At 47.9% G+C, this 17,109-nt stretch overlaps 1 protein-coding gene across 1 annotated transcript in view; it reads right to left on the bottom strand.

Moving 5' to 3' along the window:
* Positions 1–8,877: 8,877 nt before the first annotated feature.
* TM2D3 (TM2 domain containing 3) overlaps positions 8,878–17,109 on the bottom strand; it is a 32,447-nt gene continuing 24,215 nt past the window's right edge. The window contains exons 4-6 of the mRNA XM_075342724.1: positions 15,560–15,740; positions 13,131–13,206; positions 8,878–10,468 (exon numbers count right to left, since the gene is read on the bottom strand). Of these exons, the coding sequence (XP_075198839.1) occupies positions 10,303–10,468; positions 13,131–13,206; positions 15,560–15,740 (423 nt within the window). The 3' untranslated portion in view covers positions 8,878–10,302. The remainder of the gene's footprint in view (positions 10,469–13,130; positions 13,207–15,559; positions 15,741–17,109) is intronic.

The raw sequence follows: 17,109 nt of genomic DNA, 5'->3' as shown, positions 1-17,109 counted from the left end.
GAAGCAAAGTGTTGGGCAGTTCTATTCACCTGTTTGTCTGTCAGAGCTGTTCATATCGAAGTAATAGAATCTATGGACACTTCAAGTTTCATAAATGCACTTCGACGCTTCATCGCTATCAGAGGCCCTGTGAAGCACATTCGTTCTGATAGAGGCACGAACTTTATTGGAGCAGCAAGAGAACTCCAAATCCCTTCCAATCTAGACATTACAAATGTAGAGAGGTACCTAGGTGAGCAAGGATGCACCTGGACCTTCAACCCGCCACACTCTTCGCACATGGGAGGCACCTGGGAAAGAATGATAGGAATTGCACGCAAGATTCTAGATTCTATCCTCTTGCAAGCAAACACCAGACTTACCCACGAAAGCTTGACTACGTTCTTGGCCGAAGTTACAGCTATCATGAATGCTAGGCCATTGACAGCTCTTTCTGGAGATTCTGGAGACTCAACAGTTCTTACTCCTGCCATGTTACTAACACAGAAAACCTGTGTCCCAGGAGCTCCACCTGGATAATTCACCGAGAAAGACTTCTACAGAAGACAATGGAGGCAAGTACAAAACGTGTCCAATGCCTTTTGGGACAGATGGAGGAAACAATATCTCTTCACTCTGCAAACCAGAACAAAATGGCAGAAAGACCATCCAAACATCAGACTTGGCGATGTGGTACTTGTAAAGGACAGTCAATCACACCGAAATGAGTGGCCACTCGGCCTGGTCACCAAACCCTTTCCCAGCAAGGGCGGGAGAGTACGCAAGGTAGAGGTCAGAGTGAGCAAGCTCGGAGAGAACAAACTGTTCACCAGACCAGTCACTGAACTTGTGTTGTTGTTATCCCCTCAGGAGTCCAATAGTGGCATTGGTTAACGCCAAGCGGGGAGTGTTCTGTCTTCTATTCATTAAATAGGATAAGGGTAATATCGTTTGTTGCCCACAAGAGGTCACTGTTGGCTTTCTTATGTTTTAAGTGTTTTCCTCATACATCTCCACAGTATTTCTGTGGGTTGGAGCCTGTTGCTTTAAGGAAAAGATACTTCCTTGGACTGCCCTTTTCCCTTCCCTTCCTGAGTTGGAGACGCAGATGTCTTGGTGCCTCCATAGGATTCAGAGGTGCTATAGCTGGCTCCAGTTCCTTTTCTTCAATCGTTCCTCCTGACTAGTGGTTCCCGGTAGGAATCATTGTACTAAACTACATATTTATGTTAGTATATGTGTACAGTTGTTATGTAGGCACTGTGAAGTAACAGTGGGTCTACTCAGATTACATAGGCCGTGATACATGCAGAGCAGGTGTAGGGCAGCATCAGCAGTGTAAATGTTGTATTCAGTCATATGCATTGCTCTCTATGTTATGCAGATTCTGTAAATACCAGTACTACTATGTATGTCATTCTGTTATTTGTGATATGCCTGTACGGATTTGGATTTGTATCTTTTATTATAGTTTTTACCAATTAATCATCCATTTCTTATGATCATCCACCTATCCATCATCATTTAATAAAAACTTAAAGGCAACACAGTCTGTTTATTGAAACAGTGGATGAAGGTTAGCTGTATGCCGGAGTCCACACAGCTCACACGTGGACGAAGGCAGAACATCTAGTGTTAAGCACTGGAAATGCATGTAAAACGCGGTCAAAAACACAAGAAAAACGCATGCGTATTTCCTGCGTTTATGTGGTCAAAACCAAGTTTGACAATGACAAATTCTGCCAGAGGATGCGTTCATTTCTGCAAGATACTGAACACAACGTGCGCACATGGCCTAAGGCTATGTGCCTACGTGGCGTATTTTCATGCAGTTACGCTGCGATCTGCACCGCAGCATATCTGCATGCGTCCTGCGTCCCCAGCATAATCTATGAAGATTGTGCCTAATCCATGCCCACGTGGCGTATTAGAACGCAGCGCTTCGGCTGCTGCCAAATCGCTGCGTTCTAAGAAGTGACATGTCACTTATTCCGTGCGCTTTGCATGCAGCTCCCACTCTGGCTATGGGAGAGGCTGCATCCCGAGCGCATGAAATCGGCAGTCACCGAAGCTTCAGAACGGAGCTTTTCAGCTGCGCTCTGAAGCGCACTTGCAGTGGCGTTACGCAGCAGTCACACACGTGGGCACATCGCCTTAGACTGTCTCTTGTTCAGGTCAAGAGAACAAATACAGATCAGTCTCTAATGGTAGTAAGAAACAGACTTTTGTATGAGTACAGAACCCAAAAAAATATATTACATATCACATGTATACAATAAACAATATCCCGTGTTATACATTCAGCTATTTTCTCAGAATAAACGCTCTATTGGTATGTATATTACATAGCACAGAAAACAAAACAAATTGTCTGCTACTGGTCAAAAACTAAATTGAGCGTGCCTATTCCAATTTGGAAGTCAGAAGTGTTGAAACACATTAAGGAATTTTGTTCTGCATAAGTTTGCCCAACTTATTTTAGCAATTGAAAAGCTTTGAATAATTTGCATAGAACGCGTTTTACTCGAACATTTACCTGACCTACGTCAACGTTTTCGCAGTAAATAGTATATGGAAAATATAATGGAATAACAATTTTTAATGTCTCATATTCCAGTTTAAGGCTATGTGCGCACTAGAAAGAAGAAGCAACATGCTCATTAATTCCGTAGCGGAAAATCCGCGGGTATAAAAAAAAAAAAACAACGCAGGATGCGCACAGCATTTTTTAAAACCCATAGGATTTGCTGGGGAATGACTGCAGCAATGTTAGACACATTTTCTGCAGCAAATCTGCGGTAAATCTGCAGCGTGCGCACATAGCCTAAGTCTTACTTGAGCAGTGCCCAGTACAGGTAAAGGTGCTCCAGGCATCTGCTTTGGCACTTGTGAGCAGTCATATTTGCATGATGCAAAAGAAGGGAATTTTGTTACTTACCGTAAATTCCTTTTCTTCTAGCTCTTATTGGGAGACCCAGACGATTGGGGTATAGCTACTGCCCTCTGGAGGCCACACAAAGCACTACATTAAAAGTGCAAGGCCCCTCCCCCTCTGGCTATACCCCCCCCGTGATATCACGGGTTCTCCAGTTTTAGTGCCAAAGCAAGAAGGAGGAAGCCAATAACTGGTTTAAACAAATTAACTCCGAATAACATCGGAGAACTGAAAAACCGTTCAACATGAACAACATGTGTACCCGCAAACAACAAAAAAACATCCCGAAGGACAACAGGGCGGGTGCTGGGTCTCCCAATAAGAGCTAGAAGAAAAGGAATTTACGGTAAGTAACAAAATTCCCTTCTTCTTCAGCGCTCTATTGGGAGACCCAGACGATTGGGACGTCCAAAAGCTGTCCCTGGGTGGGTAAATAAATACCTCATGTTAGAGCTGCAAAACAGCCCTCCCCTACGGGGGTGTCACTGCCGCCTGCAGGACTCTTCTACCTAAGCTGGCATCCGCCGAAGCATAGGTATGCACCTGATAATGCTTGGTGAAAGTGTGCAGACTGGACCAGGTAGCCGCCTGGCACACCTGTTGAGCCGAAGCCTGGTGACGTAATGCCCAGGACGCACCCACGGCTCTGGTGGAGTGGGCTTTTAGCCCTGAAGGAACCGGAAGCCCCGCAGAACGGTAGGCCTCTAGAATTGGTTCTTTGATCCATCGAGCCAGGGTGGCTTTAGAAGCCTGCAACCCCTTGCGCGGACCAGCGACAAGGACGAAAAGTGCATCGGCACGGCGTATGGGCGCCGTGCGGGAAATGTAGATTCTGAGTGCTCTCACCAGATCTAGCAAACGTAAGGCCTTTTCATACCGGTGAACCGGATGAGGGCAAAAGGAAGGCAAGGAAATATCCTGATTAAGATGAAAAGAGGATACGACCTTAGGAAGAAACTCCGGAATGGGGCGCAGCACAACCTTGTCCTGGTGGAACACCAGGAAGGGAGCCTTAGATGACAGAGCTGCCAGCTCAGACACTCGCCGAAGCGATGTGATCGCAACAAGAAACGCCACTTTCTGCGACAGCCGAGAAAAGGAAACTTCCTTCAGAGGCTCGAAGGGCGGCTTCTGGAGAGCAACTAGTACCCTGTTCAGATCCCATGGATCTAACGGTCGCTTGTACGGGGGCACAATATGACAGACCCCCTGCAGGAACGTGCGCACCTTAGGAAGACGTGCTAGACGCTTCTGAAAAAACACGGATAGTGCCGAAACTTGCCCTTTAAGGGAGCTGAGCGACAAGCCCTTTTCTAACCCCGATTGCAGGAAGGAAAGAAACTTGGGCAATGCAAATGGCCAGGGAGACACTCCCTGAGCAGAGCACCAGGACAAGAAAATCTTCCACGTTCTGTGGTAGATCTTAGCCGAATTCGACTTTCTAGCTTGTCTCATTGTGGCAACGACTCCCTGAGATAATCCAGCAGATGCTAGGATCCAGGACTCAATGGCCACACAGTCAGGTTCAGGGCCGCAGAATTCTGATGGAAAAACGGCCCTTGGGACAGTAAGTCTGGTCGGTCTGGCAGTGACCACGGTCGACCGATCGTGAGATGCCACAGATCCGGATACCACGACCTCCTCGGCCAGTCTGGAGCGACGAGTATGACGCGGCTGCACTCGGATCTGATCTTGCGTAGCACTCTGGGCAAGAGCGCCAGAGGCGGAAACACGTATGGGAGCTGAAACTGCGACCAATCTTGAACCAAGGCGTCTGCCGCCAGAGCTCTTTGATCGCGCGACCTCGCCATGAATGCCGGGACCTTGTTGTTGTGCCGGGATGCCATTAGGTCGACGTCCGGCACTCCCCAGCGGCGACAGATTTCCTGAAACACGTCCGGGTGAAGGGACCATTCCCCTGCGTCCATGCCCTGGCGACTGAGGAAGTCTGCTTCCCAGTTTTCTACGCCTGGGATGTGAACCGCGGATATGGTGGATGCTCTGTCCTCCACCCACATTAGAATGCGCCGGACTTCTTGGAAGGCTTGCCGACTGCGCGTCCCTCCTTGGTGGTTGATGTATGCCACCGCTGTGGAGTTGTCCGATTGGATTCGGATCTGCTTTCCTTCCAGCCACTGTTGGAAGGCCAGTAGAGCAAGATACACTGCTCTGATCTCCAGAACATTGATCTGAAGGGTGGACTCCTGCGGAGTCCACGTCCCCTGAGCCCTGTGGTGGAGAAATACTGCTCCCCACCCTGACAGACTCGCATCTGTCGTGACTACTGCCCAGGATGGGGGCAGGAAGGATCTTCCCTGAGACAATGAGGTGGGAAGGAGCCACCATTGTAGAGAGTCTTTGGCCGTCTGGGAAAGCGAGACTTTCCTGTCCAGGGACGTTGACTTCCCGTCCCATTGGCGGAGAATGTCCCATTGAAGTGGACGCAGATGAAACTGCGCAAAGGGAACTGCTTCCATGGCTGCCACCATCTTCCCTAGGAAATGCATGAGGCGCCGCAAGGGGTGCAACTGGCCCTGCAGAAGAGATTGCACCCCTGTCTGTAGTGACCGCTGCTTGTCCAGCGGAAGCTTCACTATCGCTGCTAGAGTATGAAACTCCATGCCAAGATACGTTAGTGACTGAGTCGGTGATAGGATCGACTTTGGAAAGTTGATGATCCATCCGAAAGACTGTAGAGTCTCCAGCGTAGCATTCAGGCTGTGCTGACATGCCTCCTGAGAGGGAGCTTTGACCAATAAGTCGTCTAGGTAAGGGATCACCGAGTGTCCCTGAGAGTGCAAGACTGCTACCACCGCCGCCATGACCTTGGTGAAGACCCGTGGGGCTGTCGCCAGACCAAATGGAAGAGCTACGAACTGAAAATGGTCGTCTCCTATCACAAAACGTAGAAAACGTTGATGTTCTGTAGCAATTGGCACGTGGAGATAAGCATCTTTGATGTCTATTGAGGCAAGGAAGTCTCCTCTGGACATTGAGGCAATGACAGAGCGGAGGGTTTCCATCCGGAACCTCCTGGCGTGCACATGTTTGTTGAGCCGTTTTAGGTCCAGAACAGGACGGAACGAGCCGTCCTTTTTTGGAACCACAAAGAGATTGGAGTAAAACCCTTGCCCTTGTTCCTGAGGAGGGACTGGGATCACCACTCCTTCCGCTCTTAGGGAGTCCACCGCCTGCAGCAGAGCATCTGCTCGGTCTGGACGTGGGGAGGTTCTGAAGAACCGAGCTGGAGGACGAGAATTGAACTCGATTCTGTACCCGCGAGACAAAATGTCCGTCACCCACCGGTCTTTGACCTGTGACATCCAAATGCCGGAAAAGCGGGAGAGCCTGCCCCCGACCGGCGATGCGGAGGGGGGGGGCTGGAAGTCATGAGGTAGCCGCTTTGGAAGCGGTACCTCCATTTGCTTTCTTGGGGCGTGTGTGAGTCCGCCACGAATCTGAGTTTCTTTGCGTCCTCTGAGTCCCTTTGGACGAGGTAAATGGTGTCTTGCCCGAACCTCGAAAGGACTGAAACCTCTGCTGCCACTTTTTCTGCTGAGGTTTGGATGTTCTGGGTTGTGGTAAAGAGGAGTCTTTACCCTTTGACTGCTTAATGATGTCAGCCAATGGCTCGCCAAACAGTCTATCTCTAGACAAAGGCAAACTGGTTAAACATTTTTTGGAACCAGCATCTGCTTTCCAGTCCTTTAACCACAAGGCTCTGCGCAAAACTACCGAATTGGCGGACGCCATTGAGGTGCGACTGGTAGATTCTAGGACCGCATTGATAGCGTAAGACGCAAACGCCGACATCTGCGTGGTAAGGTGCGCCACTTGCGGCACTGCTGGATGTATGATAGCATCCACTTTTGCTAAGCCAGCTGAAATAGCCTGGAGTGCCCATACGGCTGCGAATGCCGGAGCAAACGACGCGCCGATAGCTTCATAGACAGATTTTAACCAAAGGTCCATCTGTCTGTCATTGGCATCTTTAAGTGAAGCGCCATCCTCCACTGCAACTATGGATCTAGCTGCAAGTTTGGAAATCGGGGGGTCTACCTTTGGACACTGTGTCCAGCGCTTGACCACCTCAGGGGGGAAAGGGAAACGCGTATCTTTAGATCGTTTAGAGAAACGCCTTTCTGGGTGAGCGTCGTGCTTCTGGATTGATTCTCTGAAGTCAGAGTGATCTAACAAAGCACTCAATTTACGCTTGGGATAAAGGAAACGAAACTTTTCCTGCTCCGCAGCCGCCTCTTCTGCTGAAGGGGCTGGGGGAGAAATATCCAACAGCCTATTGATGGCTGAGATAAGGTCGTTTACCATGGCATCCCCATCCGGGGTATCCAGGTTGAGAGGGGTTCCAGGAGTGGATTCCTGATCACTCTCATCAGACACATCACAGGGAGACTGATTGCGCTGAGACCCTGAACAGTGTGAAGACGTCGAGGGTCTTTCCCAGCGAGCTCGCTTAGGGTGGCTGGGGCCATCATCTGAGTCATAATCCTCGGCCTGTGAAGCCGGGGACCCCCCTGTGGGCTGGATACATTCCAAGTAAGGGGGACCTGAGGACAGAGGCCTCGCCGTGCCCAGGGACTGAGCCCCATGCATAGATTGCAAGGTTTCAAGGATTTTTGCCATAGATACAGACATGTTATCTGCAAAAACTGCAAAGTCCGTCCCTGTCACCGGGGCAGAACTTACAAGCGTCTCAGCCTGGGTCGCTACCTCTCCCGACTCCGGCTGGCGAAGCAGCACCGGGTCGGAGCATTGCACACAATGGGGGTCATCGGAGCCTGCTGGTAGATTAGCCCCACATGCAGCACACGCAGTATACACAGCCCTTTTTGCCTTGGCCGCCTTGCGTTTTGAGGATGACATGTTGCTGCTTCCACAGAGCGATCTGGGATATGCAGCCAGAAGCGCACCTCACAGTGCAAGAAATACAATATCTATATATCTGTACCCAGTACACTGATACACAGTGAGGCACTAGAGGGACCAGCACAGAAAAATCGCTTACCGCCCGCTTAAAAAGCGGGTGTGTGGTCGCCAGATAGCCCCTAGTCCAGGTCTCCCAGAGCCTTGCGTCCTTCCTCCAGCCAGGCATGCATGTAATGGCTGCCGGCGTCTCGAGAGAGGAAGGGGGGCGGGCCCTGGGCGTTCCTGGCCAAGAGCGGGAAGCCTGCTTCCCTCTGTGCCAAGTGAGAGGGCTGGAGCATGTAAAACAGGCTCCAGCCCTCGTCGCTGCTAGCGAACAGCGTCTCTCCCCTACCCTGAATGACAGGGTGGGGGCGGGAACGAAACGGAGCTGCCGGCGTCCTAGGCCCAAAAAGCCGGGGACTAAATTTATAACCGCCGCCGCCGTAAAAGCGCGGACGGCGGATCCCCGGCGCACCACAAGTCACAGCAGCGCCGCCCGGTCCAGAGGGGGTCGGCGCTGCGTTCCCAAACACAAACAATCCCCCAGTAATCTGTAGGGACACCAACTCCACGTTGCGGTCCCCGGCGCACTACAACACCCAGCCAGCCCGGAGTGTGTCTGTGCCTGCCGGGGACACAGAGTACCTGTATGATGCAGGGCCTGTCCCTGATCGTACTCCTGCTCCGTCTCCATCAGGTTCTAATGGGTCTGTGGATGGAGCCCGGCATCAGAGCTGAGAGGCCGGCAGGATCCCACTTCCACAGAGCCCTACAAGGGGATGTGGAAGGAAAACAGCATGTCAGGCTCCAGCCCTGTACCAGCAATAGGTACCTCAACCTTACAACACCATCCAGGGGTGAGAAGGGAGCATGCTGGGGACACTATATGTGTCCTCTTTTCTTCCATCCGAAACAGTCAGCAGCTACTGCTGACTAAAATCTGTGGAGCTATGCATGGAATGTCTGACCTCCTTCGCACACAAAGCTAAAACTGGAGAACCCGTGATATCACGGGGGGGGTATAGCCAGAGGGGGAGGGGCCTTGCACTTTTAATGTAGTGCTTTGTGTGGCCTCCAGAGGGCAGTAGCTATACCCCAATCGTCTGGGTCTCCCAATAGAGCGCTGAAGAAACCAGCAGTAGCCTTTTGCTTTCCATTACATAGGATGCAGATCACTTGGTGTGTCGCTAACGCCAGACTTAAGTTGTTGAGCCTCGTTGTAGAAAATTCCATTGCCGAAGTCTAGAAACTAGATCAGTAGTTCCCAAACTCCAGTCCTCACGACCCCCAACAGGTCATGTTTTCAGGATTCCCTTAATATAGCACAGGTGATGCCTTGATAATGATTCCATCACCTGTTCACTAGTAAGGAAATCCTGAAAACATGACTTGTTGGGGGTCGTGAGGACTGCAGTTTGGGAAACCCTGAGCTAGATAATGACAGATCTCTTACCAGATCATCTAAAATCGGATTAGCTCAGCAAGTGCATCTGACCTTCTGGTTGTTGTGGATCAGGAAATACATCATGCCAATCAACATCTTCTTCATGAGGATCAGAACCGTTAGGGGCAGCCACTGGTTTCTGTACATTGTGTGGTACTGGTATAAGAACAGACTCACAAAATACACAATTTGTGACTTGATTCTCTGAATTTCCAGCGATCATGCAAAAATTAGTCTGAATGAGGATTTTTCTGCTCACGTCAATTACTGACACTGCATAAACCATTCCTTTCCTTTTACCATTCAACCACTGCATTAGCCCAGAGCAACAGTGCAACAAACAGGAGGTGCCCAGCTTTTCTCTTCATCTCCACTTTGACAGTTAAAGACTTATAAGCAATATACACTCACTTTGTCAGATTCATGCATTGATCATAAGTGGTGGATTTACCGCATATATAGCAGAATTTGTCATCACATTTGCATATATCCATCTTGAGTTTCAAAACTGATAGCACTATACCAGATCATTTTATCAAACTTTATCCAGCTTGCCTTCTATACTTACTGCTGACATGAGCCGATAGACCTGTCAGTGCATTCGGGCATATCTGTTGGAATATTCCTAAAATATAATGCATTATGATATGTGAATAGACTTTGCATGTATAACTTAAAATCTATGTGTCAGGGAAATTCACAGTTCATATATGGCATCAGTGTGTTCAATTTAGTATGAATCACATGTTTTTCTCTCAGTAGCAAAATCATTGTGGAGCGGTGTTATGGTATAGCACATTTACACCAACCTAGCAAAAAATATGGTGTTTTTTATAGAAAAAAAACAAAAAAAACCCCAAAACAATTAAGATGACAGTGAGTGATAAAATTGCTTGAGAAAGCCAACCTTAGGAAAAGGCAGATTTAGTACAGATACTGTACATTACAGAAAAAATATACAAACAGAACAAGCAGAGGCTCCAATGTTCAGGAATGCTTGTTCTCCTGATGTCAGGCTCCATTAGATATATAGAGACCCATCTGCAGGTCCTACGTATCCCACACAGATTAAAAACACATCAATCAGTGTCCAAATTCCAAGTCCTCCAAAACTGAAGAGCTTTCCGAGTCCTTCTCTCCACTGGCCCAAGTAAAACCGGTCAGCCCCAAAGCCCCCGAGGGTGATACTGGAGGGAGAGAACAAAATACATATTACACATGACCCTGCACACCACATACTCAGAAGTCAAGATGTAAATATTCACACTACAACAACTATATAAAAGAGCTGACTGTGGTGGGGTATCATGTGCCGTGCACTGTGGTGTCTGATGAACGATCGGGCAGTTTGTCAGTGAAGCTACAGTATGATGAGGTCAGTGCAATCTGAAAGGAACAGCTGTCAAGTAACCGGTCAGGGAGATTTTATGAACTAACAGAGCTCCGCTACCTCCATCAGTCTCAGAACTGGCAGTGGAGGGGTGCATGCATGATCACTGCTCCATTCAAAAGGGGGTAGGGGCATTATAATAATTGGTGAGCATCCCAATGAATACAATACAAACTCATCCCTCAAAACACAAAGCTCTTCACAGCTCTGCACCACCATATATCTAATCCCTTATCTCTGTCTATCATCCTACCCGCCCCCTTCGTTCCACAAATGATCTTAGACTAACATCCTCCATAATACGAACCTCACACCTCAGTCTCCAAGACTTTTCTCGTGCCACACCATTTTTCTGGAATGCACTACCCCAAAGAATGCGACTAATATCCAGCCCCCAAGTTTTTAAGCGTACATTAAAAACACATCTCTTCAGACAAGCTTATCATAATAACTTACTAACCTAACTCTCCCCCGTCCCACCTACTAAATGCTACTCGTAACCTTCTCTCTGCTATTTCTGTCCTCACATCCTACATACAACCAATAGCACGTAACGGCACCCAAAAGGTTACTGTCTAAAGACCAGATCATTCATCTTTATATGTAGCCAATAAACTAATATAACGATGGCCGGCCAGATATACAAGTGTCCTTCACCTTTTGTGTCCTCTTTTTCCCCATAGATTGTAAGCTTTCGAGCAGGGCCCTCATTCCTACCGTAGCTGTTGAATTATGTACTATTTTGCTTTGGTCTATACAACCCCCCACCAGATTGTAAAGTGCTGCGGAATATGTTGGCGCTATATAAATAAACTTTATTATTATTATACTTAACTAACACCTTTGTCCAACCCCAGGTGTGTGACAGCACTTCTGTATTAATACAAAATGTAGCTCCCATTTCTCTGCACTATGGCAGCATGGAAGAGAAGTAGTGCCCAGCAGCCGTCACTCTTAGGTCGGAATCACACTTGCGAGTGCCTCGCAAGTATCACGCCTGAGTCTCACATTGCATCACCCGGCATGGCCGCACACTCTCCTGAAAGGAGCAGGTCGGTTGCATGTATCTCTATGCAGCTGAGATGCTAGTGTCTGGAGAGCTTCAGACCATGCCGGGTGATGCGATGTGAGACTCGCGCGAGTTACAGGAGAGGCACTCGCAAGTGTGATTCTGGCCTTAGGAGTAGACCCTGGTGAAGTATTCCCATATCAGGCAGGGCAGATAGCAAGCATTACAACTGAAGATGAGCGAATCGACCATGACCCAGCATTCAGGGCAGTATTCCAGGTCAAAGGATGGAAGCGCTGCACTTCCAGCTACCCTCGATTAGTCAGCGTGATGAGACATGCGTACGTCACAAGAAAACGACTACTATGTCGCACCAGGCTGAGTAATAAAAATTTGTGCATGGGATGCACAAAAGGTACGAGGCGGTTCACAGGCGTCCTGTCATGGAATAGTGACTATGATATCGTACCAGGGTTCTGCAAATCAATTCACTCATCTCTAACTACAACTGCTACATCTGAGGTCCACCATATTAAATATTGGTGCAAAAAATGGCCTCAGAGGAAATTAGTCAAACTTTCACTTTCGAAAAGTAGCTCCTTTTTCCCTTTGCAATCCTATACATAGAAATCTTATGTCAAGGGAATTCATGTAATCGCAGTGTTCACAATGAATGTTTCTACCCAATCCATTATACAAACACCAGTCCTCATATGGGGCCCTCATATTAGAGCATGATTGATAGAAGTCTAAAAAGGACAAATATTTGGTCTCAACATGAGAAAATGTTATAACTGCCTCTCATGAGGAGCACGTGAGGCACTGAATAGACCTGAAAGACAAAACACTCAGAATGGCCTTGGCAAGGTTTACCCTGAGCTCCAGAGGCGCCACATACCTTGTTCCGGTCTGTACTCTGGCTTATATTTTTTACTAGCTGTAGTACTCAGTGTTGTCCGGGATAGTAACTGTCTCTCTGTCTCTATGTCTCTTTTTCTGTCTCTCTCTATCAGTCTCTCCACCGACATCATATTACCTCACACATAAGCTTCTTATACTAACTATTTTGTTCCTAAAAGCAACCACTGACAGTTGCTATTTATAGCATGTAGCTCCCACCTACATTCAGTTTAATAGAGGCAGAATTTTTGGGGAGTAACTGTAAAGCGCGGGGTTAAATTTTCCCGCCCAAACATAGTCTATGACGCTCCCTGAGTCACATGGGGTGTCTGTGCAAAATTTCGTGATTGTAAATGAAAAGGTGCAGATTCCTTTAGCGGACATAGACACACACACACACACACACACACACACACACACACACACACACACACACACACACACAGCTTTATATATTAGATTGTAAATGAGCCCACAGACTGTATGATTCAGTTCTTATTTCTTGCTCTATGACTAGATGAAGCTACACATATCATGTAGCAGGCCTTACCTGAGGGTTAGGGCCGTGGACCACTTGTAGCCTCCTGTCCAGTTACAGTACAGCATCTTGAGAAACACACGGTTACCTGCAATTTAAAGAATTTCCAATTACTAGAGATTTACCAAAATACCATAAATACATAAGGGTCGATTCATTAAGACTGACACAGAGCACACCAACCAGTCTTACTGAAGAGCTCACTGCAGTACACTGACCAGATTCATTACATGTGATCGTCACTTAATGAATCAGGCGCGTCTGGTATCCAGTATACGGCACCGCTGCCAGTAATGTAGAACTTTAGTGGCATAACTTATGATAAATTTGATGGACAAGCCTGACCATTCCCAGTCCCACCCACACCTTGCCTATACTGGTGTAGCTGGCAGGGACTGGCATGCAAGAGACAAAAGTCACAATATTTTGAACAACTTATTAAAGGGGTTTATGTCAGATTTTTAGCATAAGCACCTTGATGAATCGGCCCCATAATCCTTTTCGATAAAGTCTTCACATTTTATTTAGCCGTTGTTCAAAGATTCTGATTTCCAACACAGGAAATGCCCTAATTCAATTACAGCGCCACATAGGCAGACGGTCACATGTTCAGGCCCAGTAATTACTATAATGTAATTTATGATTTTTCAAAATAGATTTAATATCCTGTCCTGAATGGCAGACCCAAGAAGCACGTTTAGGCCTCCGGCTGCCATAGCAATCACATCGGTGCCACGTGATCACCCTGCGGGGTCAATGGGGTGACAAAGGGGGCATGTGTGCCCTGTGAGGAGTTAACTGACCAACTCTGGAAACAGACATGACATTCCCTGCTGTTGTATGTGTGCGAACGACATGCAATAAACGGTTAGTAAGTGAGACACAAAATCACAGGTCCAAGTAAAAAATGCAGGTTGTGAAAAGATAATGTAGTGACAAAAGCAATATTTCTTTTGGCAACATTTACCATATATACCCACTATGAAGAAGCTGCACCCCCATCCCCAGGGGTTCCACTCTATTTTACACTATGCCGCCAAACTGATAGCTCTGATCATGGAGGATTAGTCCCTTAGATCAGGGCTGACAGCACGTTTTGGATGGTTGAAAGTTATAGTCAGCAGAAATGTACCCAATGTGACTCCAGCTTTAAAAGAAACATATTTAATCTTACATACGGGGCTACCATTTTACTGAAATGCTAATGGCCATTTCTGGAAGTCGTAATTCTACTGACCCATAGAACAACAATGTCTTTATTATGTGATCGCTGTAAAAAAAGAAACTCAAACTAAGTTTTGGAATTTGTATCCCTGTGGATTCCACTTCGGTTGGGCAGTTAAAAGGGGATTTTTACCCCCCAAATGAGACTAATTGTGTCAAAATACAAATTCACTGCAGAAGGTGAACCTGAGATTACTTGTGGATTCTCTGGAAAATCAGTGTGCGCACATACCCTAAGGGGTGCTTCACATACAGCGAGATCGCTATCGAGATCGCTGCTGAGTCACTGTTTTTGTGACGCAGCAGTGACCTCATTAGCGATCTCGCTGTGTGTGACACTGAGCAGCGATCTGGCCCCTGCTGTGAGATCGCTGCTCGTTACACACAGTGCTGGTTCATTTTTTTTGACGTTACTCTCCCACTGAAGCACACATCGCTGTGTGTGACAGCGAGAGAGCAATGATCTGAATGTGCAGGGAGCCGGCGTCTGGCAGCCTGCGATAAGCTGTAAACAACGTAAATATCGGGTAACCAAGGGAAGCCCTTTCCTTGGTTACCCGATATTTACCTTCGTTACCAGCGTCCACTGCTCTCAGGCTGCCAGTGCTGGCTCCCCGCTCCCTGCACACGTAGCCGGAGTTACACATTAGGTAAATAAGCAAATGTTTGCTTATAAACCCGATGTGTACTGTGGCTAGGAGTGCAGGGAGCCAGCGCTAAGCGGTGTGCGCTGGTAACCAAGGCAAATATCGGGTAACCAAGCGCTTAGTTACCCGATATTTACCTTAGTTACCAAGTGCAGCGTCGCTTCCACGCGTCGCTACTGGCTGGGGGATGGCCACTGGTGAGATCTGCCTGATTGACAGCTCACCAGTGACCATGTAGCGACGCACCAGCGATCCTGACCAGGTCAGATCACTGGTGGGATCGCTAAAGTGTGACGGTACCCTTAGTGAATGAAGCTCCTACAAAAAAAACATTCAGGGTAAATAGAGATATCAGCTTTGTCTTGGTTTGTACTATTTCGCTGAACAGCAGACATAAATAGTCGCTATTCTGGAGCCAGGCTCAGCAAACTGATAGTAAAACTTGCCACTACATTACTGATAGACCAGCTGATGATTGGAAAGGCCATGTAGGATGCAGAGTACCTGTAACAACAGAAGAGCTTCTGACAGGAGTAACAAAGTACAATGCATGTCCTTGAAGACACGTACCTAAGCAGTGGACGTGATCCCGTACAGTGCACGTGGCATTATAACGCTGCCGAGGACAGGATACAGTCATGCAAATACTAGAATTGGATTTACTACACTCATACTCCGATGGAGGGAGCTGCCAGCAATACTGACAAGTCATGTTAAAGGTGAAATTTTCTTGTCGTTGATGGTTGTCATCCTGTGTATAAAGCAAAAAGAAGTATGAGAAACAGAAATAAAGAGAATTTTGTTTACTTACCGTAAATTCTTTTTCTTATAGTTCCGACATGGGAGACCCAGACCATGGGTGTATAGCTTCTGCCTCCGGAGGACACACAAAGTACTACACTAAAAGTGTAGCTCCTCCCTCCGGGCTATATACACCCCCTGGATGACAATCTAACCAGTTCAGTGCAAAAGCTGAAGGAGGACATCCACCCATAAGTAGAGACAGAGTAAAACTCGGAAAAACCGGAACCTCTGTCTACAACAACAGCCGGTGAAACACACGGAACAAGAACTGCCAACAGGCAACAGGGAGGGTGCTGGGTCTCCCATGTCGGAACTATAAGAAAAAGAATTTACGGTAAGTAAACAAAATGCTCTTTTTCTTCATCGTTCCTTATGGGAGACCCAGACCATGGGACGTCTCAAAGCAGTCCATGGGTGGGAAATAAACAGAACTGAGAAGTAGGTAAAACCTAACTTCACAAATGGGCGACAGCCGCCTGAAGGATGCGTCTGCCCAAGCTCGCATCTGCCGAAGCATGAGCATGCACTTGGTAGTGCTTCGAAAAGGTGTGCAGACTAGACCAAGTGGCAGCCTGACAAACCTGTTGAGCCGTAGCCTGGTGCCTGAAAGCCCAGGAGGCACCGACAGCTCTGGCCGAGTGCGCCTTAATCCCTGGCGGAGGGGGCACCTGAGAACACTGGTAGGCATCAGAGATGGCCGACCTAATCCAACGAGCTAGGGTCGGTTTAGAAGCCAAGAGACCCTTGCGCTGACCCGTGGTTAGCACAAAAAGTGAGGTGCACCGCCTAAAAGCGGCGGTGTGTGACACATAGATTCGGAGCGCCCGCACCAAATCCAAGGTATGCAACGCCTTCTCAAAGCGATGCACAGGGGCCGGACAAAGGGAAGGCAATGAAATGTCCTGGTTAAGGTGGAAAGAAGACACCACCTTAGGGAGAAACTCCGGAGTCGGACGGAGAACTACCTTGTCTTGGTGAAACACCAAAAAAGGTGACTCCGAAGAGAGCGCAGCCAAATCAGAGACTCTCCTGAGAGAAGTTATGGCTACTAGAAAAACCACTTTCTGTGAAAGTCTAAACAAAGGAACCTCCCTAAGAGGCTCAAAGGGGGGTTTCTGTAAGGCCGTGAGGACCAGATTAAGATCCCAGGGATCCAAAGGCCGCCGGTAAGGAGGAATGATGTGAGATGCGCCCTGCATGAAGGTGCGCACCTGAGCCAGTCGGGCGATACGCCGCTGGAATAATACCGACAGAGCCGACACCTGTCCCTCAAGGGAATTGAGGGACAGTTCTAACTGCAGACCGGACTGTAAAAA

Source organism: Anomaloglossus baeobatrachus, chromosome 4 (genome assembly GCF_048569485.1).
Source record: "Anomaloglossus baeobatrachus isolate aAnoBae1 chromosome 4, aAnoBae1.hap1, whole genome shotgun sequence".
NCBI lineage: Eukaryota > Metazoa > Chordata > Amphibia > Anura > Aromobatidae > Anomaloglossus > Anomaloglossus baeobatrachus.
The sequence above is the reverse complement of the archived record's forward strand: the minus strand, read 5'-3'. Positions and strand labels throughout refer to the sequence as shown.